The sequence below is a fragment of the Eubalaena glacialis genome, chromosome 5, assembly GCF_028564815.1.
Source record: "Eubalaena glacialis isolate mEubGla1 chromosome 5, mEubGla1.1.hap2.+ XY, whole genome shotgun sequence".
In the NCBI taxonomy this organism is placed as follows: Eukaryota; Metazoa; Chordata; class Mammalia; order Artiodactyla; family Balaenidae; genus Eubalaena; species Eubalaena glacialis.
Window position 1 is genome coordinate 114,157,288 of NC_083720.1, and position 25,565 is coordinate 114,182,852.

The following is a 25,565-nucleotide window of genomic DNA, read 5'->3' on the forward strand; positions in this document are numbered from 1 at the left end:
GTGTTTTGACTGAATCTCCTTAAAGTATAAATATTAACAATATACATTTCTTTGTAAACTTAGCAACCAGTTGACTCCCAAGCTCAGCTCTATCTGGACAAACAGCTGAGGAAGGATCACTCGACACCAGTTTTAGTTCATTCTCTCTGAATAAACTGAGTCTTAGCTTAGCAAACGTTACACATGACTCCTTAACATATGAATGGCAAGGACTAACTCTAAATTTTGAGCAGAGAAAGCTTTCCAGTCTAAGTTTGATTAGTTAACAGATTATCAGGAACACATCTGACCAAATAAAAACTTTGATCATATCTTATTATAAGATATATCATTCAATTTGAGAATTGTGAGTTTGTTAAAAACATTTTTAAATTTCAGCTGAAAAAAATAATGTAATATTAAATTAACTAGAATTTTAGAAGATGCAAATTTAATGTTAGTGCTATAGCTACAATTAAATTTCCAGGTGATAGAATATTCAATAATTAATAAATACAGAAAGTAAAATTAGCTTTATTATGCTAAAAGCGTTTTCCATCTAAGAGAGGTCCATGTAACTCTTTACTTGGAACTCAGTCTTAAAAATTGTAGAGCCCTTGATTTGCAAATATTGGCAGATAAGGATTACATAAAAGGACTATCAATCAATGTATGTAAAAACTAAAATAAAAGGCAGAAAAGCTGAAGAGTTTTGGCACCATTTTTACAAGCTAAGTTACAATATTGAAGACTAAATAAATGTTACTGGAAATAGAATACAGGAGAAAACATTAAAAAAAAACTTAGAGTTCACACAACTGTTCTTATTTTCTTTGGTGTTCATTAAGAGGTAAAAGGCAAAATTAAAAAATCACCAAATAAGATGAAGAAAAATATGAAATTGAGTTGGATATAAATATCATAGTTTTTCTATTCACTGTATAACAAAGTATATGTCATTGTATCATATCCCTGTAACACTGTTCATTGCTAAAAGTTCTCAACATCCACAATTCCACATTATTAACTTTGAAAATGCCAGAAGTCCTAATTTAGCCACAGGGAGATCTATATAACCTAGAAAGCTGTGCTTTTACTAACAACAAATAAACAAAAAAAATAAAGTATTGTAAGATGAAATCACAGCAGATTGATATGTTATACAGCAGAATTTGGAATCCTATATTTACAGATGAGAAAAACAGCCCTAAATTCAAAGCAGACAGGAGGAGTAAATGGACACTATTCTGTTTCATGAATGTAAATCTCGCCCATAATTCTGTGATGAAAATGTGTATAAAACTTCAGATTTTATTGCATAATTTGGAAACTTAATTGGCTAAAATAAAAAAGCTTTTTTATAGTAAGGTACAAGAGACATAGTAGTAAATGTTACAAAACAATTAGGATACTAGAAATAAATAAATATACATATGTATATGCATTATAAATACATAATTAAATATGCTTTTTTTGGCAATGAAAATAAAATAAAACATGACTCAAACTTCATTTAGTTGATAAGTTATTTTAGTATTCTCAGTTGGACAGGGGTATTTTACACATTATTATAATAGTCAAAGGGTATACATATCAAGAACAGGGCTGTAGTTCTAATCTGTCACTGAAGAAGAAAGGCCAACATAATTCCTTGATCTAAAAATTTACTTGCTTCATATATAGAGAGAATGAAGTTTCAAAACACTTGAACTTTTTTTCTCTTCAGCAGCTCCTACATTATTTACAATACTTATCAGATGTAAATTTACCAAATATAAATGACCACCATTTCCCATTCAACTTATACATTAGGACTAAATAACAGAAGCATATGATTGGACCTAAAACATCAAGTTTTAGTAATAGGAATTATTACCTAATTAATAACAAATGAGTTATTTTAAACAATAATACAGAGCAGTAAAAAACTAGAATCACAAGAGCTAACTGATAATTGATAGTAATTCGGGCTGTGGAAACTTTCCTAATCTCAATGTAGATGTTACCCTCTAATTTGAGAAAATGCAATTTAATAAGGTGCCATGGTACAACAGAACTAGGAGGAAGAAGGCATGTGATAAAATGGTAAAAGTCTAGTTTGGAAATTCAAACAGTTTGGGAATTCATATCTTGATTCTGCCACTCAGTGGATTTGTGTCTCTCATGAATAACTCAAATTCTTTGGGCCTCCATTTCCTTACTAATAAAATGAAGATAATTCGCTTACAAGCTTGACAGGAAGTGTAACAAGGCAACCTGTATAAAGTTTCTGACAGATGACAGGCATTCATTAAAAGATCATTTCCTATCCCCTTCAGGAGATTTGACTTTTTTTACTGCTGGATATTGGTTGTTTCTCTAGAAAATGAAGAAACTGGACTAATCTATAAATTCTTCCTCAACCTCCAAATGTCACAATCTCAACAACAGCTATCGTAACCATCATAATTTATTTAGTGCTGCTATGTGCCAGCCCCTGCACTATGTATTTTCCAGGAATCTCAGTTAATATGGCATACGGTGGAAGGAAGTGGACCCCAGCTCTTCACTACTGTACTCTATAAACTTTTCCTCAAAAAGAACCAACAGGCAAAGAAGGGAGTTACTGTGTTGGTGGGTGTGACTGATCCTGATTACCAAGGAGAATTTGGACTGCCCCTCCACAATGGAGGTAAGGAAGAGTAAGCCTGGTACCCAGGCGATCCCTTACTACTACCATGTCCTGTGATTAATTTCAATGGAAAACTACAACAGCCCATTTCAGGAAGGACTGCTAATGGTCTGGACCTTTCAGGAATGATGGTTTGGGTCACCTCACCAGGCAAAGAACCATCACAGACTGAGGTGCTACCTGAGAGCAAATGCAGTATGGAATGGGTAATGGAAGAAGCTACAACCATGTGACCATCTGTAGAAATGAGGACTATAATTCTTATTTCTTCCTTACTTTGTTATGAATGTGCGTGTGTGTGTGTGTGTGTGTGTGTGTGTGTAAAGCAAGTACCTTTGTTTTCTTCCCTCTCTTATCTTTCCTCCCTTATCACATAAGATATATTAACTTTACATCATGATATATAGCTATTGTTAACTTAACACCATAGTATTTAAGTTTCAGGAGATCAAGGAAAAAAGTGATCCTCACCCAAGGACTTTGCATCATCTTCTAGGGAAAGAGTTACTGTGTCTTTGATAGTACACAGGATAGTTATATCACATTAGGTGGAAGTAAGACTTTATTGTCTTGATTTGGAGATTAAGTGTGGTTTAAAGAGATGCATATAAGTGCTGCTAAGTTGACAAAGGGTGGACTGTGATGGTTAATTTTATGTGCCCACTTGATAAGACTATGGTGTCCAGTTGTTTGGTCAAAAATCAGTCTAGATGTTGCTATGAAGGTGCAGATTTTGTGATGTGATCAACATTTACAATGATAAACACTGAAGACATGGTTTAAAGTTGACTTTAAGGCGATTATCCTCCATAACATGATGGGCCTCATCTAATCAGCTGAAGGTCTTAAGAGCAAAAGTTTGAGGTTTCCTGGAGAAGAAGGAATTCCGTCTTAACACTGTAACACAGAAATCTTGTCCAAGTTTCCAGCCTTCTGGCCTACCCTATGGATTGCAGACTTGCCAATCCCTATAATAGTGTCAGCCAATTCCTTAAAATAAATCTTTTGGGTGTGTGTGTGTGTGTGTGTGTGTGTGTGTGTATCTCCTATTGATTCTCTGTCTCTGGAAAACCTTGAATGATACAAAAACATCCTCCTTGTAAATGCTGATTCCAGATTTCAAATTCATCTCCAGTAGGTTCTAGTTTACCATTACTTTTACATTTATAAATACCAATTAGAATGTTCAATTCAATGAATTTTTAAAAATTTCTATATTATATATTTCCTTCAAATCACTTTTGTATACACACTTACTTTCAGCATTTGTTCACTAACAAATATATCAAGTACATTTTGGTGCATAAACATCATAAAAGAAGTAACATCATGTCTTCTTAGCAAAATAGGATGGTCCAGATTCTTTAAAAAAATGTTGCATGTTGGAGTTGTTCCTGTTGAACAACTAACTAAATGAAAATACCTGGGATAGTTTGTGCGTCAACTTGGTTGGGTCATGGTGTCCAAACATTTGGTCAAACGTAATTCTGATGTTTCTGTGAGGGTGTTTCTGAATGAGACTTATATTTTAATTGGTGTACTGTCAGTAAAGCAGACTGCCCTCCATAACGTGAGGGGGTGTCATGCAATCAGTTGAAGACCTTAATAGAACAACGACTGACCTGCCCTGGACAAGAAAGAATTCTGCTAGCAGACAGCCTTTGGACTTGCACTGCTACTCTTTCCTGGGTCTCCAGCCTGCCAGCCTACCCTGCAGATTTTGGATGTACCAGCCTTGCCAATCATGTGAACCAATTTCTTAAAATAAATCTCTATATAGCTATATATCCTGTTGATTCTGTTTCTCTGGAGAATCTTGACTAATACAATACCATATTTCCTTTTGTCCTTAAAAATAATTATTCAATGACTCTTTAAGAAAATTCACGTAGGATATCATCATTGGAATACTTATAGCCCGCAATTTCACTGATATTATCAATTTTGCCATCATTGTTAAGAGTCAATACTGCTATCTCTTTGCAGTCATCTTCTGATTTGTGTAATAATTGTGAAATGTATTCATCTGGTATTGTAGTCTCTTTCCATTATGTGCAAAAATGAAAAATTCCAAAATTCTTCATTGTGTTGCATGAACATTAAAAAAAAACAACAACTACATAAATAGTTTCTCCAGATTTCTTTTTGGCAATGCAAACAAACAAGAAGTATTTATCTCACTATTGTATCATTCTTCTAGGCAATGCTGTCATTCTTTAGTTTTCTTATTGTCTTAGTCATTTTTAACATGGTAGGAAAAAACTGATGAGTAATAATGAAATAGCTCCTAAGGTGGTGAAACAGCAAAATGTTTTAAGATATAGGAAAATAGGATCATTAAGATCCCATATCGTGTCTTTGATTTCCAATGGACCCATATGGTAGTTGCAAGATAACAAGTTTTATTCTATTAAAAACATAAGTAAATTTTCTCATTGGAAGACCTCTAAGAAAGAATAAAGTCATGAAATACCAATCCTTACACAGAGTTAGAAATGCTCAAATAAAAAACTCAAAAATTCAAACTGGGTCCAATGGACTTGAATACTGAGAATTACCCTCTCAGTTCTGTTTAAAAAAAAAGGACTTCACATCTGTAAAAGAAAGATAATAAAAGTACTACTAGCTAAGACTGAGCATTAGATGAGCTAATACACATACAAACCACTGTATCTGGTGTATAGTAAGTCCCCAATCTCTGTTAACTATTATAATTAATAGGTTCTACTGAATATAGCATCAGTGATAACGTTACTGCAACACTTCCCCAGACCCTATACTCTGGCTACCTCTCTCCATACTGTGGGGATTTTTCTCTGGGTAACAGACCATCTAAAGAGTCCACTTAAAGAGACAGCAAGAGATCATGGAAAGGGACTTCCCTTGTGATCCAGTGGTTAAGAATCTGTCTTGCAATGCAGAGGACGCTGGTTCAATCCCTGGTCGGGGAACTAAGATCCCACATGCCATGGGGCAACTGAGCCTGCACGCCACAACTAGAGAGCCCATGCGCCACAACTACCGAGCCCACTTGCTCTGGAGCCTGCGCACCTCAACAAAGAGCCTGTGCGCTGTGTGCTGCAACTAAGACCCGATGCAGCCAAAAAATAAATATTTTTTTAAAAATGCTATTAATTCTTATTTAAAAAAAAAGAGATCATGGAGAAACAAAAAGGCCTGGATATAAATTCCAATTCTATCTTTTATTTGTTTTGTGAGTTTATAAAAACTACGTAACCTCTCTTGGCCTCAACTTCCTCATCTATAAATAGGGGATAACATTTCTTGCAGTGTTAGATAAATTACATGATATAATGGTTATAAAGCACCTAGCCCATTATATTGAAATTGTGGATACTCAATAATTGCAGCTGTTATGATAACTCAGCTTCCTAAATATTAGTTTCATTCTTCTTTTTGACTGTCTAATGACTCAGTTAGAATTGAATCTCAATGTTTTTCTCAATATTGTCATCTGTAGCCAAACTTTCTTTGTCCAAGATTCTAGATATTATCAAATGATTTAATGCTCTAAATTATCTAACTGTGCAAGTTAGAAGTCTGTAGGCAAGGAATTTCTGTACCTTTTGGCTTCACATGAGTTAAAAAAAAAAAGACATAAAAGGAGTCACTTAAGATATCATAAGAAATTGTTAATAATGCTTTGCTGAATACTTATATAGATATATACAGAAAAATAATTTCATTCTAAAATTCATAATTTTACACTAATGATTTCAGTAAAAGTGTATCACAAATCCAGTCAAGCAAGCTACTCTTTGCTCAGGACATTCAGAGACTACGTAGGAGATTTTCAATAGGTGCTTGAATTTACTTTTTACTCACGCCCAGCTATATACATAGCTATGATTCTTTCTAGGCTCAAGCAGGCTGAGTACTCTTTTTCCTTTCCTCTACCAAGTTCCCTTCCCCTGAAACCTCCAGATGACATCTTCTTTAGGGTACAACTGGACCACTATGTTGATAAAAGTCAGTTGGGCCTTCTTGAAAATTATATGAAATATCTTAAAGAACACCACAAGATTACAATTTTATTAAGAATTCAGCAAATCAGAAATGTAACAACTTACCTCTTAGTATACTCCTATTGCCATTTTCATCCCCCTCACCCCCCAATATTTATTTCAAATAATCTTACATGGAGTTCTAGTGACTTCAAACTCAGGTCAGCAAATGCATCTCCGAGTTGCCTTTGGGTATGCACCATCTGGAAAAGCTGGGTTGACAATGTCTGAGCCAGTTTTAGAATATTTTCATATTTTTTCTTGTTATCTCTTAATATATCAATCTGAGCTTCAAGTTCAAGGTCCACAGTTCTTGATCCACGGCCCAGCTTCTCAGAGATAATTTGTCGAGTGCACTAAAAGTGGAAAGATATACTTTGTTTAGGAAGAAAAAAAAGAACAAAAGAAAAAAACAGTAATACAGCAATCCAAAGTGCAAATGCTGGAGCATATGGCATACACCATTTTTGGCTTCAAACAAGCTAGCCTAACAAACTGAAAATTGTCAGCCCCCTTAGAGGTTCATCAGGACTCAGAAAGTAAATTTATCAGACATGTTTATTAACTATTACTTATTATAGGAAGTTTTAAGACTTATCTAGCTAATTTATATACTGCCAGATGAGCTCTCACATAATCATATTTCAAGCTTTGTGCACTTCAGTAGATTACTGAAAACAACCTAGATACTTGGCACTGATTTAAGAACAATACTGGACTATTAATATAGGGATAATAAGAATACCAAAATTCTACTCTCCTATTGGTTTCAAATGCTTTTTTTCCTTCTATTTTCCCCTTAAATAGCTGTGTATATGTGTGTGAGTAGGAAGAATGAGGGGAACAAAGGAAGGAGAAAGAAGAAAGAGGAGGTGGAGAGGGAGGGAAGGGGGAGGGACAGAGAAAGAGAAAGAGGTAGAGATTACAGATTCCTGAATTGTTCTACTTTTGCCCAGATAAAATTAAATTATGTTATTCTACTCTATGTTATTCTATCTCTGTCCCAGAAATAATGATACAGGAATTTACAATTTTTTAAAGTACCTAAACTTTAGAGCACATGAAAATAAGTTTTCTAGTAATTTTTGATAGAAATAAAAAATTACAAGCAAATTCACTACTCAACAATACATTTTTAGAGTAACAATGTAGGGCATTAATATAATCCTTATCATTTAAATCTAACAAAAATATTCTAAAAAGTAGTAAATAAGTTTTGCAATTTTTAAAATTTGCAAATTTGTTCTTTTATCATGTCTTTCAAAGGTTTGGTCACAGAATTAATATTTATTGTAGAAGTTAAAATAATGAATGAAATAAAAATGAAATTCCTGGGCTTCCCTGGTGGCGCAGTGGTTGAGAATCTGCCTGCCAATGCAGGGGACACAGGTTCGAGCCCTGGTCTGGGAAGATCCCACATGTCACGGAGCAGCTGGGCCTGTGAGCCACAATTACTGAGCCTGCGCGTCTGGAGCCTGTGCTCCGCAACAAGAGAGGCCGCGATAGTGAGAGGCCTGCGCACCGCGATGAAGAGTGGCCCCAGCTTGCCACAACTGGAGAAAGCCCTCACACAGAAACGAAGACCCAACACAGCCATAAATAAATAAATTAATTAATTAAAAAAAAAAATGAAATTCCTCTTCCGTCCTTTAATTTGACTAAATAGTTGAAAACTATTAATAGTTTGATGGGTAGTCTAGACTCTCTTTTAAACCTATATAATCACATATATAATATTCTTAAAGTAAACATGAGCCTATGCTATGCTATACATAATATCCTGAGCATTTCTTTTCTAAGAACGAATATCTTCAGACTTTTCCTTGTCAATACACATAAATTTATATTTAGCTACTCATATTTTTCTATTCTAAAATTGAAATGAACTCTCTGACACATTCTCTCTTAACATCAACTAAGGATTTTTATGAATAAACATTTTTTATAAAGGAGTTCTTTTTTTAAAAAGCAGAGAGAGGAGGAACCAAGATGGCGGAGTAGAAGGACGTGCTCTCACTCCCTCTTGCGAGAACACCAGAATCACAACTAGCTGCTGGAAAACCATCGACAGGAAGACACTGGAACTCACCAAAAGAGATACCCCACATCCAAAGACAAAGGAGAAGCCACAGTGAGATGGCAGGAGGGGCGCAATCACAGTAAAATCAAATCCCATAACTGGTGGGTGGGTGACTCACAGACTGGCGAACACTTATACCACAGAAGTCCACCCACTGGAGTGAAGGTTCTGAGCCCCACGTCAGGTTTCCCAACCTGGGGGTCCGGCAACGGGAGGAGGAATTCCTAGAGAATCAGACTTTGAAGCCTAGTGGGAATTGACTGCAGGACTTCGACAGGACTGGGGGAAACAGAGACTCCACTCTTGAAGGGCACACACAAAGTAGTGTGCACATCGGGACCCAGGGGAAGGAGCAGTGACCCCAGGGGAGACTGAACCAGACGTACCTGCTAGTGTTGGAGGGTATCCTGCAGAGGTGGGGGGTGGCTTTGTTTCACCGAGGGGACAAGGACACTGGCAGCAGAAGTTCTGGGAAGTACTCCTTGGCGTGAGCCCTCCCAGAGTCTGTCATTAGCCCCACCAAAGAGCCCAGGTAGGCTCCAGTGTTGGGTTGCCTCAGGCCAAACAACCAACAGGGAGGGAACCCAGCCCACCAATCAACAGTCAAGTGGATTAAAGTTTTACTGAGCTCTGCCAACCAGAGAAACAGTCAGCTCTACCCACCACAGTCCCTCCCATCAAGCCTCTTAGATAGCCTCATCCACCAGAGGGCAGACAGCAGAAGCAAGAAGAACTACAATCCTGCAGCCTGTGGAACAAAAACCACATTCACAGAAAGATAGAAAAGATGAAAAGGCAGAGGGCTATGAACCAGATGAAGGAACAAGATAAACAACTAAATGAAGTGGAGATAGGCAACCTTCCAGAAAAAGAATTCAGAATAATGATAGTGAAGATGATCCAGGACCTCGGAAAAAGAATGGAGGCAAAGATCAAGAAGATGCAAGAAATGTTTAACAAAGACCTAGAAGAATTAAAGAACAAACAAAGAGAGATGACCAATACAATAACTGAAATGAAAACTACACTAGAAGGAATCAATAGCAGAAAAATTGAGGCAGAAGAACGGATAAGTGACCTGGAAGACAGAACAGTGGAATTCACTTCTGCAGAACAGAATAAAGAAAAAAGAATGGAAAGAAATGAAGACAGCCTAAGAGACCTCTGGGACAACATTAAACGCAACAACATTCGCATTATAGGGGTCCCAGAAGGAGAAGAGAGAGAGAAAGGACCAGAGAAAATATTTGAAGAGATTATAGTTGAAAACTTCCCTAACATGGGAAAGAAAATAGCCACCCAAGTCCAGGAAGCACAGTGAGTCCCATACAGGATAAATCCAAGGAGAAACACGCCAAGACACATAGTAATCAAATTGGCAAAAATTAAAGACAAAGAAAAATTACTGAAAGCAGCAAGGGAAAAACAACAAATAACATACAAGGGAACTCCCATAAGGTTAACAGCTGATTTCTCAGCAGAAACTCTGCAAGCCAGAAGGGAGTGGCATAATATACTTAAAGTGATGAAAGGGAAGAACCTACAACCAAGATCGCTCTACCCGGCAAGGATCTCATTCAGATTCGATGGAGAAATCAAAAGCTTTACAGACAAGCAAAAGCTAAAAGAATTCAGCACCACCAAACCAGCTCTACAACAAATGCTAAAGGAACTTCTCTAAGTGGGAAACACAAGAGAAGAAAAGGACCTACAAAAACAAACCCCAAACAATTAAGAAAATGGTCATAGGAACATACATATCGATAATTACCTTAAATGTTAATGGATTAAATGCTCCAACCAAAAGACACAGGCTTGCTGAATGGATACAAAAACAAGACCCATATATAGGCTGTCTATAAGAGACCCACTTCAGCCCTAGGGACACATACGGACTGAAAGTGAGGGGATGGAAAAAGATATTCCATGCAAATGGAAATCAAAAGAAAGCTGGAGTAGCTATACTCATATCAGATAAAATAGACTTTAAAATAAAGAATGTTACAAAAGACAAGGAAGGACACTACATAATGATCAAGGGATCAATCCAAGAAGAAGATATAACAATTATAAATATATATGCACCCAACAAAGGAGCACCTCAATACATAAGGCAGCTGCTAACAGCTATAAAAGAGGAAATCGACAGTAACATAATAATAGTGGGGGACTTTAACACCTCACCTACACCAATGGACAGATCATCCAAAATGAAAATAAATAAGGAAACAAAAGCTTTAAATGACACAATAGACCAGATAGATTTAAATGATGTTTATAGGACATTCCATCCAAAAACAGCAGATTACACTTTCCTCTCAAGTGCACACAGAACATTCTCCAGGATAGATTACATCTTGGGTCACAAATCAAGCCTCAGTAAATTTAAGAAAACTGAAGTCATATCAAGCATCTTTTCTGACCACAACGCTATGAGATTAGAAATGAATTACAGGGAAAAAATTGTAAAAAACACAAACACATGGAGGCTAAACAATACGTTACTAAATAACCAAGAGATCACTGAAGAAATCAAAGAGGAAATCAAAAAATACCTAGAGACAAATGACAATGAAAACACGATGATTCAAAACCTATGGGATGCAGCAAAAGCAGTTCTAACAGGGAAGTTTATAGCTATACAAGCCTACCTCAAGAAACAAGAAAAATCTCAAGTAAGCAATCTAAACTTACAACTAAAGGAACTAGAGAAAAAAGAACAAACAAAACCCAAAATTAGCAGAAGGAAAGAAATCATAAAGAGCAGAGCAGAAATAAATGAAATAGAAACAAAGAAAACAATAGCAAAGATGAATAAAACTAAAAGCTGGTTCTTTGAGAAGGTAAACAAAATTGATAAACCATTAGCCAGACTCATCAAGAAAAAGAGGGAGAGGACTCAAATCAATAAAATTAGAAATGAAAAAGGAGAAGTTACAACAGACACTGCAGAAATACAAAGCATCCTAAGAGACTACTACAAGCAACTCTTTGCCAATAAAATGGACAACCTGGAAGAAATGGGCAAATTCTTAGAAAGGTATAACCTTCCAAGACTGAACGAGGAAGAAACAGAAAATATGAACAGACCAATCACAAGTAATGAAATTGAAACTGTGATTAAAAATCTTCCAACAAACAAAAGTCCAGGACCAGATGGCTTCACAGGTGAATTCTATCAAACATTTAGAGAAGAGCTAACACCAATCCTTCTCAAACTCTTCCAAAAAATTGCAGAGGAAGGAACACTCCCAAACTCATTCTATGAGGCCACCATCACCCTGATACCAAAACCAGACAAAGATACTACAAAAAAAGAAAATTACAGACCAATATCACTGATGAATATAGATGCAAAAATCCTCAACAAAATACTAGCAAACAGAATCCAACAACACATTAAAAGGATCATACACCACGATCAAGTGGGATTTAAATCAGAGATGCAAGGATTCTTCAATATACGCAAATCAATCAATGTGATACACCATATTAACCAACTGAAGAATAAAAACCATATGATCATCTCAATAGATGCAGAAAAAGCTTTTCACAAAATTCAACACCCATTTATGATAAAAACTCTCCAGAATGTGGGCATAGAGGGAACCTACCTCAACATAATACAGGCCACATATGACAAACCCACAGCAAACATCATTCTCAATGGTGAAAAACTGAAAGCATTTCCTCTAAGATCAGGAACAAGACAAGGATGTCCACTCTCACCACTATTATTCAACATAGTTTTGGAAGCCCTAGCCACGGCAATCAGAGAAGAGAAAGAAATAAAAGGAATCCAAATCCGGAAAGAAGAAGTAAAACTGTCACTGTTTGCAGATGACATAATACTATACATAGAGAATCCTAAAAATGCCACCAGAAAACTACTAAAGCTAATCACTGAATTTGGTAAAGTTGCAGGATACAAAATGAATGCACAGAAGTCTCTTGCATTCCTATACATTAATGATGAAAAATCTGAAAGAGAATGATGGAAACACTCCCATTTACCATTGCAACAAAAAGAATAAAATACCTAGGAATAAACCTACCTAGGGAGACAAAAGACCTTTACACAGAAAACTATAAGACGCTGATGAAAGAAATTAAGGATGATACCAACAGATGGTGAGATATACCACGTTCTTGGATTGGAAGAATCAATATTGTGAAAATGACTATACTACACAAAGCAATCTACAGATTCAATGCAATCCCTATCAAATTACCAATGGCATTTTTTACAGAACTAGAACAAATCATCTTAAAATTTGTATGGAGACACAAAAGACCCCGAATAGCCAAAGCAGTCTTGAGGGAAAAAAACGGAGCTGGAGGAATCAGACTCCCTGACTTCAGACTATACTACAAAGCTACAGTAATCAAGACAATATGGTACTGTCACAAAAACAGAAACATAGATCAATGGAATAAGATAGAAAGCCCAGAGATAAACCCACGCACCTATGGTCAACGAGTCTATGACAAAGCAGGCAGAGATATACATTGGAGAAAAGACAGTCTCTTCAATAAGTGGTGCTGGGAAAACTGGACAGCTACATGTAAAAGAATGAAATTAGAACACTCCCTAACACCATACACAAAAATAAACTCAAAATGGATTCGAGACCTAAATGTAAGACCAGACACTATAAAACTCTTAGAGGAAAACAAGGGAAGAACATTCTTTGACATAATTCACAGCAAGCTCTTTTTTGATCCACCTCCTAAAGTAATGAAAATAAAAACAAAAATAAACACATGGGACATAATGAAACTTCAAAGCTTTTGCACAGCAAAGGAAACCATAAACAAGACGAAAAGACAACTCTCAGAATGGGAGAAAATATTTGCAAATAAATCAACGGACAAAGGATTAATCTCCAAAATATATAAACAGCTCATGCAGCTCAATATTTAAAAACCAAACAACCCAATCCAAAAATGGGCAGAAGACCTAAATAGACATTTCTCCAAAGAAGACATACAGATGGCCAAGAAGCACATGAAAAGCTGCTCACTATCACTAATTATTAGAGAAATGCAAATCAAAACTACAATGAGGTATCACCTCACACCAGTCAGAATGGCCATCATCAGAAAATCTACAAAGAACAAACGCTGGAGAGGGTGCGGAGAAAAGGGAACCCTCTTGCACTGTTGGTGGGAATGTAAATTGATACAGCCACTATGGAGAACAGTACGGAGGTTCCTTAAAAAACTAAAAATAGAATTACCATATGATCCAGCAATCCCACTACTGGGCATATACCCAGAGAAAACCATAATTCAAAACGAGACATGCACCCCAATGTTCATTGAAGCACTATTTACAATAGCCAGGTCATGGAAGCAACCTAAATGCCCATCAACAGACGAATGGATAAAGAAGATGTGGTACATATATACAATGGAATATTACTCAGCCATAAAAAGGAACGAAATTGAGTCATTTGTTGAGACGTGGATGGATCTAGAGACTGTCATACAGAGTGAAGTAAGTCAGAAAGAGAAAAACAAATATCGTATATTAACGCATGTATGTGGAATAAAGATAAATGGTGCAGATGAACTGGTTTGCAGGGCAGAAGTTGAGACACAGATGTAGAGAACAAACGTATGGACACCAAGGGGGGAAAACTGAGGTGGGGTGGGGATGGTGGTGTGCTGAATTGGGCGATTGGAATTGACATGTATACACTGATGTGTATAAAATTGATGACTAGTAAGTACCTGCAGTATAAAGAAACAAACAAACAAACAAAAAAAACAACTAATACTAAACTTTCTTTGGGTTATTTGTATGGAAATATGTTAATATAGATGTTTCAGACATTACATGAAATTTCTAAATATATTATATGTTCTGGTATAATGTTATAAGTCATAATTCTAGTTATTTAAAATGTATATCTCAGAAATAACTAAATTTCCTTGTCAATTACATTATTATGAACTTTCATCAAATCCTTAACCGTGGTCATTTTTAAGTCTTTTGTCATTTACAGACAGTTCTGGGTGTACTCTGATGCTTTTGCAAATATGTTCCTATAAAAGGGTTTCATCTTCAAGGAATTCATGGAAAAGACTCTGACAAGTACAGGTTTCTGGTAACTGACTATACTGCTGAACTGAATGAATAAGCATTTTCAGAACTCTAATGGAAAACTGATGAATTCATAAAAGTGCTAACAAAAGATCTAGATGAAAAAAAAAAATTAATTACATGGGACTGAGTGAACTGATGAGGATGATTATAATTTTTGTGACTTTCTGTTTGAATAAAAAGAAAAATCCCACAAGGACTCAGAGGCAAAAAATATACAAATCAATTTTCACTGCAAAGTAAAGGAGCTGTTACAGTGGAGGATTACTGGACTGAATGTCAATATTATGACATAGTATGAGTGTGTTTCATGTTTGGTAATTGCAATCATTGTTGCTTTTGTTGTGGTCATCCATTTAAGAGAAAAAAAGATGTTAAAAAAAAAAGAAAGAGTGATGAGCAAAAAAATTGTTAAATATGTAACCGAATAAACATACAATTGAATAAATCACTAAATAAATTTTAAAAAGCAGAGAAATTAACTATACAGAAAATGATAGGAAGGTGAGAGGCCAAACTCACAGAAGGGAGATAAAACTATTTCTATGGAAAACACAGAAACACTCCTGGGAGATGAAAATCACATCAAGAGAAAAGTTTAACTGCAGACTTCGTGATTTTAACAAGAGACACATCAGCAAGAAATAATATCTGAAATGGTAAAAAGAAAAAGGAGATATACCACTCATTCCCACTTTTCATCCACACCAGGATTTTCCCTATGCAACAGAATATTATCAGAGGCATTTACTCTGCTTGCAAGCCAAAGCATGTGGTACCTTCCAAAGCAACCCAGATATAATAGTCTGTTGAAAATCAAGAAGCCAGAATTCACTGAAGGAGTTTGGTAGACTGGGCAAAATGAAAGAAATGTCTACTGTTGTGTAAGTGGTCATTTTTTCATAGAAATAACAGTTACAAGCAGACAGTAGGGTCAAAGGTTTAATGAGGAAATGTTTTTTGTTTTCAGGAAGCTACAGCAGTGGCAAAAGTAAGGCAACAGTGAATATGGAGGCATAAGATAAATCTGGACACTTGAAACAAATTTTGAAACTGCACTTACAGAGCTTGTATTTCAACACAGATAACTACTCTTAAGGAAAATCTAAGTAATCTGGAAGTGAGAGTGCTACAGATAGCCTACGTGGAGCTACTGTGTAAAGAAAGCTGCAGTGAGAAAATATAAAGGTGCTAGGCATTTCCCCACTCATCAGGGTCCCAGAGCAAGTTTCCCATATGATCAATAAAAAAACCAGATTTTTATTTAAGTTGCTTCCCAGTAAATACTGAAATTGAAATGCAAAATTAGAGGTCGGTATATATTATAAAGCGAGTTTAAAATAGAAGAGAATTAAGAATCTCAGTTCTTTACCCTTCTCCAAGTCCCTGAAAACGTATATGACTTACAGTGAGCTGGTGGTCCTACCCAGTTTTCCATACTTATAAATTAAGAATTCATTTTGGAGTCGCTGGGAGAGCCTTTCTCAGAAGCATGGAGTGACACTTTGTCTCCAGGAAAAGGTGTTTCTTTGTTTTTTTTTTTTTTTTGGCAGTGTCTTGCAGGATCTTAGTTCTCCGACCAGGGATCAAAGCCGTACCCTCGGCAGTGAAAGCTCGGAGTCCTAACCACTGGATGGCTAGGGAATTCCCAGGAACAGCCGTGCGGCTGACAGGGTCTGGGCGCTCCAGCCGGGTGTCAAGCCTGAGCCTCTGAGGTGGGAAAGCCGAGCTCAGGAAATTGGACCACCAGAGACCTCCAGGGCCCAGGTAATATCAATTGGCAAGAGCTCTCCCAGAGAACTCCGTCTCAATGTTAAGACCCACCTCCTCTCAATGACCAGCAAGCTCCCGTGCTGGGAACCCCATGCCAAACAACTAACAAGACAGGAACACAACCCCACCCATTAGCAGAGAGGCTGCCTAAAATCATAAGTTCACGGACACGGAAAACATACCACTGGACATGATCCTGCCCACCAGAAAGACAAGATCTAGCCCCACCCACCAGAACACAGGCACCAGTCCCCTCCACCATGAAGCCTACACAACTCACTGAACCAACCTTACCCAATGGGGGCAGACACCAAAAACAACGGGAACCTGCAGGCTGCAAAAAGGAGACCCCAAACACAGTAAGTTAAGCAAAATGAGAAGACAGAGAAACACACAGCAGATGAAGGAGCAAGGTAAAAACCCACCAGACCAAACAAATGAAGAGGAAATAGGCAGTCTACCTGAATAAGAATTCAGAGTAATAATAGTAAAGATGATCAAAAATCTTGGAAATAGAATGGAGAAAATACAAGAAACGTTTAACAAGGACCTAGAAGAACTAAAGAGCAAACAAACAATGATGAACAAACCAATAAATGAAATTAAAAATTCTCTAGAAGGAATCAATGGAGAGTAACTGAGGCAGAAGAACGGATAAGTGACCTGGAAGATAAAATAGTGGAAATAACCACCAAACAGCAGAACAAAGAAAAAAGAATGAAAAGAATTGAGGACAGTCTCAGAGACCTCTGGGATAACATTAAACGCACCAACATTTGACTTATAGGGGTTTCAGAAGAAGAAGAGAAAAAGAAAGGGACTGAGAAAATATTTGAAGAGATTATACTTGAAAACTTCCCTAATATAGGAAAGGAAATAGTCAATCAAGTTCAGGAAGCACAGAGAGTCCCATACAGGGTAAATCCAAGAAGAAACACGCCAAGACACATAGGAATCAAACTATCAAAAACTAAATACAAAAAAAATATTAAAAGCAGCAAGAGAAAAGCAACAAATAACATACAAGGGAATCCCCATAAGGTTAACAGCTGATCTTTCAGCAGAAACTCTGCAAGCCAGAAGGGAGTGGCAGGACATATTTAAAGTGATGAAAGTGAAAAACATACAACCAAGATTACTCTACCCAGCAAGGATCTCATTCAGATTTGATGGAGAAATTAAAACTTTTACAGACAAGCAAAAGCTAAGAGAATTCAGCACCACCAAACCAGCTCTACAACAAATGCTAAAGGAACGTCTCCAGGCAGGAAACACAAGAGAAGGAAAAGACCTACAATAACAAACCCAAAACAATTAAGAAAATGGTAATAGGAACATACATATTGATAACTACCTTAAATGTAAATGGATTAAATGTTACAACCAGAAGACACAGACTGGCTGAATGGATACAAAAACAAGACCCATATATATGCTGTCTAAAAGAGAACCACTTCAGACCTAGGGACACATACAGACTGAAAGTGAGGGGATGGAAAAAGATATTCCATGCAAATGGAAATCAAAAGAAACCTGGAGTAGTAATTCTCATATCAGACAAAATAGACTTTAAAATAAAGACTATTAAAAGAGACAAAGACACTACATAATGATCAAGGGATCAATCCAAGAAGAATATATAACAATTGTAAATATTTATGCACCCAACATAGGAGCACCTCAATACATAAGGCAAATGCTAACAGCCATAAAAGGGGAAATCAACAGTAACACAATCATAGTAGGGGACTTTAACACCCCACTTTCACCAATGGACAGATCATCCAAAATGAAAATAAATAAGGAAACACAAGCTTTAAATGACACATTAAACAACATGGACTTAATTGATATTTATAGGACATTCCATCCAAAAACAACAAGATACACTTTCTTCTTGTGCTCATGGAACATTCTCCAGGATAGAGAATATCTTGGGTCACAAATCAAGCCTCAGTAAATTTAAGAAAACTGAAATCATATCAAGTATCTTTTCCGACCACAACACTATGAGACTAGATAACAATTACAGGAAAAAAACTGTAAAAAATACAAACACATGGAGGCTAAACAATACACTACTAAATAACCAAGCGATCACTGAAGAAATCAAAGAGGAAATCAAAAATTACCTAGAAACAAATGACAATGAAAACACAACGGCCCAAAACCTATGGGATGCAGCAAAAGCAGTTCTAAGAGGGAAGCTTATAGCAATACAATCCTACCTCAAGAAACAAGAAAAATCTCAAATAAACAACCTAACCTTCGATGTAAAGCAATTAGAGAAAGAACAAAAAACCCCCAAAGTTAGCAGAAGGAAAGAAATCATAAAGAGCAGAGCAGAAATACATGAAGTAAACAATAGCAAAGATCAATAAAATTAAAATCTGGTTCTTTGAGAAGAGAAACAAAATTGATAAACTATTAGCCAGACTCATCAAGAAAAAAAGGGAGAAGACTCAAATCAACAGAATTAGAAATAAAAAAGGAGAAGTAACAACTGACACTGCAGAAATACAAAGGACCATAAGAGATTACTACAAGCAACTATATGCCAATAAAATGGACAACCTGGAAGAAATGGACAAATTCTTAGAAAAGCACAACCTTCCGAGACTGAAGCAGGAAGAAAGAGAAAATATGAACAGACCAATCACAAGTAATGAAATTGAAACTGTGATGAAAAATCTTCCAGGAAACAAAAGTACAGGACCAGATGGCTTCACAGGCGAATTCTATCAAACACTTAGAGAAGAGCTAACACCTATCCTTTTCAAACTCTTCCAAAATATAGCAGAGGGAGGAATACTCCCATACTCATTCTACAAGGCCACCATCACCCAAATACCAAAACCAGACAAAGATGTCACAAAAAAAGTAAAATACAGGCCAACATCACTGATGAACAAAGATGCAAAAATCTTCAACAAAATACTAGCAAACAGAATCCAGCAGCACATTAAAAGGATCATATACCATGATCAAGTGGGGTCTAGCCCAGGAATGCAAGGATTCTTCAGTATATGCAAATCAATCAATATGATACACCACATTAAACAAATTGAAGGATAAAAACCATATGATAATCTCAATAGACGCAGAAAAAGCTTTTGCCAAAATTCAACACCCATTTGTGATAAACACCCTCCAGAAAGTAGGCATAGAGGGAAGTTACCTCAACATAATAAAGGCCATATATGACAAACCCACAGCCAACACTGTTCTCAGTGGTGAAAAACTGAAACCATTTCCTCTAAGATCAGGAACAAGACAAGGTTGTTCACTCTCAGCCCTATTATTCAACATAGTTTTGGAAGTTTTAGCCACAGCAGAGATGAAAAAGAAATAAAAGGAATCCAAATTGGAAAAGAAGAAGTAAAACTGTCACTGTTTGCAGATAACATACTATACATAGAGAATCCTAAAGATGTTACCAGAAAACTACTAAAGCTAATCAATGAATTTGGTAAAGTAGCAGGATACAAAATTTATGCACAGAAATCTCGTGCATTCCTATACACTAATGATGAGAAATCCGAAAGAGAAATTAAGGAAACACTCCCATTTACCATTGCAACAAAAAGAATAAAATACCTAGGAATAAACCAACCTAAGGAGACAAAAGACCTGTATGTAGAAAACTATAAGACACTGATGAAAGAAATTAAAGATGATACAAACAGATAGAGAGATATACCATGTTCTTGGATTGGAAGAATCAACATTGTGAAGATGACTATACTACCCAAAGCAATCTACAGATTCAATGCAATCCCTATCAAACTACCAATGGCATTTTTCACAGAACTAGAACAAAAAATTTCACAATTTGTATGGAAACACTAAAGACCCTGAAGAGCCAAAGCAATCTTGAGAAAGAAAAACGGAGCTGGAGGAATCAGGCTCCCTGACTTCAGACTATACTACAAAGCTACAGTAATCAAGACAATATGGTACTGGCACAAAAACAGAAACATAGATCAATGGAACAGGATAAAAAGCCCAGAGATAAACCCAAGTACTTATGGTCACCTTATCTTTGATAAAAGAGGCAAGAATATACAACGTTGAAAAGACAGCCTCTTCAATAAGTGGTGCTGGGAAAACTGGACAGCTACATGTAAAAGAATGAAATTAGAACACTCCTTACCACCATACACAAAAATAAACTCAAAATGGATTAAAGACCTAAATGTAAGGCCAGACACTGTAAAACTCTTAGAGGAAAACATAGGCAGAACACTCTATGACATAAATCACAGCAAGAATCTTTTTGACCCACCTCCTAGAGAAATGGAAATAAAAACAAAAATAAACAAATGGGACCTAATGAAACTTAAAAGCTTTTGCACAGCAAAGGAAACCATAAGACGAAACGACAACCCTCAGAATGGGAGAAAATACTTGCAAACGAAGCAACTGACAAAGGATTAATCTCCAAAATATACAAGCAGCTCATGCAGCTCAATATCAAAAAAACAAAAAACCCAATCCAAAAATGGGCAGAAGACCTAAATAGACATTTCTCCAAAGATATACAGGTTGCCAACAAACACATGAAACGATGCTCAACATCACTAATCATTAGAGAAATGCAAATGAAAACTACAATGAGGTATCACCTCACACTGGTCAGAATGGCCATTATCAAAAAATCTACAAACAATAAATGCTGGAGAGGGTGTGGAGAAAAGGGAACCCTCTTGCACTGTTGGTGGGAATGTATACTGATACAGCCACTATGGAGAACAGTATGGAGGTTCCTTAAAAAACTAAAAATAGAACTACCATATGACCCAGCAATCCCAGTACTGGGCATATACCCTGAGAAAACCATAATTCAAAAAGAGTCATGTACCACAATGTTCATTGCAGCTCTATTTACAACAGCCAGGACATGGAAGCAACCTAAGTGTCCATCGACAGATGAATGGGTAAAGAAGATGTGGCACATATATACAATGGAATATTACTTAGCCATTAAAAGAAACGAAATTGAGTTATTTGTAGTGAGGTGGATGGACCTAGAGTCTGTCATACAGAGTGAAGTAAGTCAGAAAGAGGAAAACGAATACTGTATGCTAACACATATATATGGAATCTAAAATAAAAAAATTGGTTCTGAAGAACCTAGGGGCAGGACAGGAATAAAGACGCAGACGTAGAGAATGGACTTGAGGACACGGGGAGGGGTAAGGGTAAGCTGGGACAAAGTGAGAGAGCAGCACTGACATATATACACTACCAAATGTAAGACAGATAGCTAGTGGGAAGCAGCCGCATAGCACAGGGAGATGAGCTCGGTGCTTTGTGACCACCTAGAGGGGTGGGAGGGAGACGCAAGAGGGAGGGGATATGGGGATATATGTATATGTACTGCTGATTCACTTTGTTATACAGCAGAAACTAACACAACAATGTAAAGCAATTATACTCCAATAAAGATGTAAAGAAAAAAAAAGAATTCATTTTGAAAATAATAGGACAAATGGAACAAAATTAAAGGGGCAGGAAGAAGCAAAAGTAAATTATTGCTCTACATAGATCTCCTACTTGGGGGAAGATAATATAATGATAAATAGTGTATAAAATACCGTAAATCACCACCGTATAGGTCATGAATTTACAAGATAGTCACTGGGTACTACTAGTATTTAAATAGCACCAAGAGCTTTTGTATAATGCAAAAAAAAAAAAAAAAAAGGAAAAAAAAATTTAAGTACAAGGAAAAGAATAATTTCATGGCAGCAACTGATAGATATTACATTAAAAGAGTTATTAAGAGTGAAGGATAGGGGAAAAGGGAGCATAAAAGGAAATAACTAGAAATTGAACAGGGGAGACAGATCAAGAAGTAAATAAATAAGGTAATATGATAAGAAAAACGGGAATGAAAGTTTAAAAGATATTGGCTTTAAGACAACAAATATTTACTTGATAAAGGTGTGAATACTGGTGGCACATTCTTAAAACATTTTTAAAAAACATTTAATGGTTGGAAAAGATGCCAAACAGGTCTGAATGCTGAAAGTGAGATTATTCTTAAAAAAATAAGATGGACTTCTAAAAGTACCCTATTGTACACTAGGAAAATACAAAACAAACAAAAATGATAAACCAGAGTTCATTACTCACAACTATTCCTGCAGATGAGAATAAATAAGAAAATAAATAAATTTTGTATTCAAACTGTGTGAATAAAATCAGGTAGATTAAAATAATATTTAAGGGACTCCCCTGGTGGTGCAGTGGTTAAGAATCTGCCTGCCAATGCAGGGGACATGGGTTCAAGCCCTGGTCCGGGAAGATCTCACATGCTGCAGAACAACTAAGTCCATGCGCCAAAACTACTGAGTCTGCGCTCTAGAGCCTGCGAGCCTCAACTGCTGAAGCTTGCGTGCCACAACTACTGAAGCCCGTGCACCTAGAGCCTGTGGCTCCACAACAAGAGAAGCCACCGCAATGAGAAGCCCGTGCATGCTAACGAAGTGTAGCCCTTGCTCGCTGCAACCAGAAAAAGCCTGCGCTCGGCAATGAAGACCCAACACAGCTATAAATGAGTAAATAAATTAATAATAATAATAATGATATTTAAGAAGATAGGTTCAAGGCCTAAACTTAAAATCACTCCTATTACATATTTGGTTTTAATCACCAGACCGCTCTTGGAGCCAAAATTAACAACCAATAAAGGAGGTGCTAATATTCTCTTTTAGGAAAAGCCTTAAAGTGTTTGCTAGAGAACAGAAACAGACAGAAGAAATTAAAGTTAGAAATCATGTAGGAACTGAAGTCTAAGAAAGAAAGGATCAAAGTCATAGCCAGAATCAAGGTCCTCAAGAGTAAGATGGATAGACAAGCAAAGTCCTAATTCACCCAAATCAGAATCAATACTTGAAGGATTATCCAAATGACAGCAAATGTTCTATATCAGCTCACAATTTGGACCAAAAAGGTCAAAAAGCCACAAGAATAGAGAGTCCTATGTCAGCCCAGACACACTGGGCTACAAACTTCATAAAATCATGTAAGCTAGGACTTTCTCTCTTTTGACTTAGACTGAGATATCCAAACTTTTCTGATGAAAAAAAATTTTCAGCTAAAAATTAAGTGATCACTCTGAAGAGAATAACTCTTTCACGTAGTACTATGCTATGTGTACACATTATGAAGACTGGTCATTTTTATTAACAGAAAAGTCTGAATGTGGTATGTTAATGTAGAGATAACTGGAATCTTAATGATTCAACTCAGATTACTGAAGAGGTAAAAGACAGAAGAAAAGAAATACATGACAAACACACACATATAGGAAAAAAAAAGATAAAGAACAAGGAAAACACAAATTAAATGACATAAAAGAGGAAGGCTAAAATGAGAAAAATTTAATTTGGTAAATTGTAAAATTACTAGGATTTAGTTCAGAAATAAGGCCAGTATTCTTTAGGCTCCAAATGTGTGGATAGAGAATGCCAATGGTTAGAGTCAAATTTCAGGAATAAATGAACAAAGGAATGGCTGAACAGAATTTAATAAATAAATGAATGAAGCTCAGTCTGGTATGAAAGATAAACAAGTGGAATGAAAGGGAGCATGAAGGGGAATTCCAAGCAGTAGGCAAATACAGCCCCGTGAACAAAGTAGTAGAGGTGTGAGAAAGCACAGCTTGTTTAGGAAATATCTGGATAATCTGGTATGGATCACTGGATCCCTGGGTGAAGAGAGGAGCAGCAGGAGATGAAGTTGGAAAGGTAGATGGGGTCAGATTCATGCTGTTCTAAAGACAATGGGGAGCGAGTGAAGGATTTTAAGCAAGAATGAACCATGTCAGGCAGAGCAGAATATGTAGGCTAAGAGAATTTGTCAAGAAGCTACTACAGTAATGTGAGAGAGTAATCATATGGCTGTGAAGGGTGAGATGGAGACGAGGGGATAAAGTCAAAGAATATTAAAGAGGCAGAATCCATTTAATAATTAACTAGATACGCAGATTCAGCGAGAAGATGAAGTAGACATTTGAATATTTGGGTGAACTGTTGTGATATGAGGGAATACAAAGGGAAAAACAATACATGGAATGAGAGAACCCATGTCCTTGAGAACAAAAGGGGCAATGAGTAAATAGAATGTCCTGAGTGAGAACAGTTTCGCAGGCATCCACTGATGCCTTTTTGATGGCTACCACTGGCATTTCTCAGTTCTACACTGACATGAACTAAATAATTTTTTGGAAAAGATTCATGTAGCAGTTTCAGGGCACTTTTACCATCTTAAGAATACCTGTACTTTTGTAGAAAACTGCAGACCATACTTTAAAAATACTAACTGAAAGAATAAATTCGCTTTTGTATTACTCTTTAGAAGACACATAAGAGGGCTCCCCTGGTGGCGCAGTGGTTGAGAGTCTGTCTGCCAATGCAGGGGACGCGGGTTCGAGCCCTGGTCTGGGAGGATCCCACATGCTGCGGAGCGACTAGGCCCGTGAGCCACAACCACTGAGCCTGCGCGTCTGGAGACTGTGCTCCGCAACAAGAGAGGCCGCGATAATGAGAGGCCCGCGCACTGCGATGAAGAGTGGCCCCCGCTTACTGCAGCTACAGAAAGCCCTGGCACAGAAACGAAGACCCAACACAGCCAAAAATAAATAAATAAATAAATAAATAAATAACTAAATAAAGGAGTTCCTTAAAAAAAAAAAAAGCCTTCCATTGAAGAAAAAAAAAAGAAGACACATAAGAGACTCCCGTATAAAAATACAGACAATTCCTGACTTACAAACCACTAGGCCCACTACCAATTCACAAATACAGCCAGTGTTAAGGCTAATGCTCTAACTTGAACTGCTAGGGCTTTCACCCACTTAACTATTCTATGAATTCTACCGTCTTGTCCCTGTTAAGATTTGAAGGTACTAAGTGGATTTGG

At 36.7% G+C, this 25,565-nt stretch overlaps 1 protein-coding gene across 8 annotated transcripts in view; it reads right to left on the bottom strand.

Moving 5' to 3' along the window:
• Positions 1-25,565, bottom strand: part of ARFIP1 (ADP ribosylation factor interacting protein 1) — a 127,556-nt gene that overhangs the window by 34,407 nt on the left and 67,584 nt on the right. For all 8 annotated transcript variants that reach the window (XM_061192524.1, XM_061192526.1, XM_061192521.1 and 5 more), the window contains one exon: positions 6,810-7,031. In XM_061192524.1, coding sequence (XP_061048507.1) covers positions 6,810-7,031 — 222 coding nt within the window. The remainder of the gene's footprint in view (positions 1-6,809; positions 7,032-25,565) is intronic.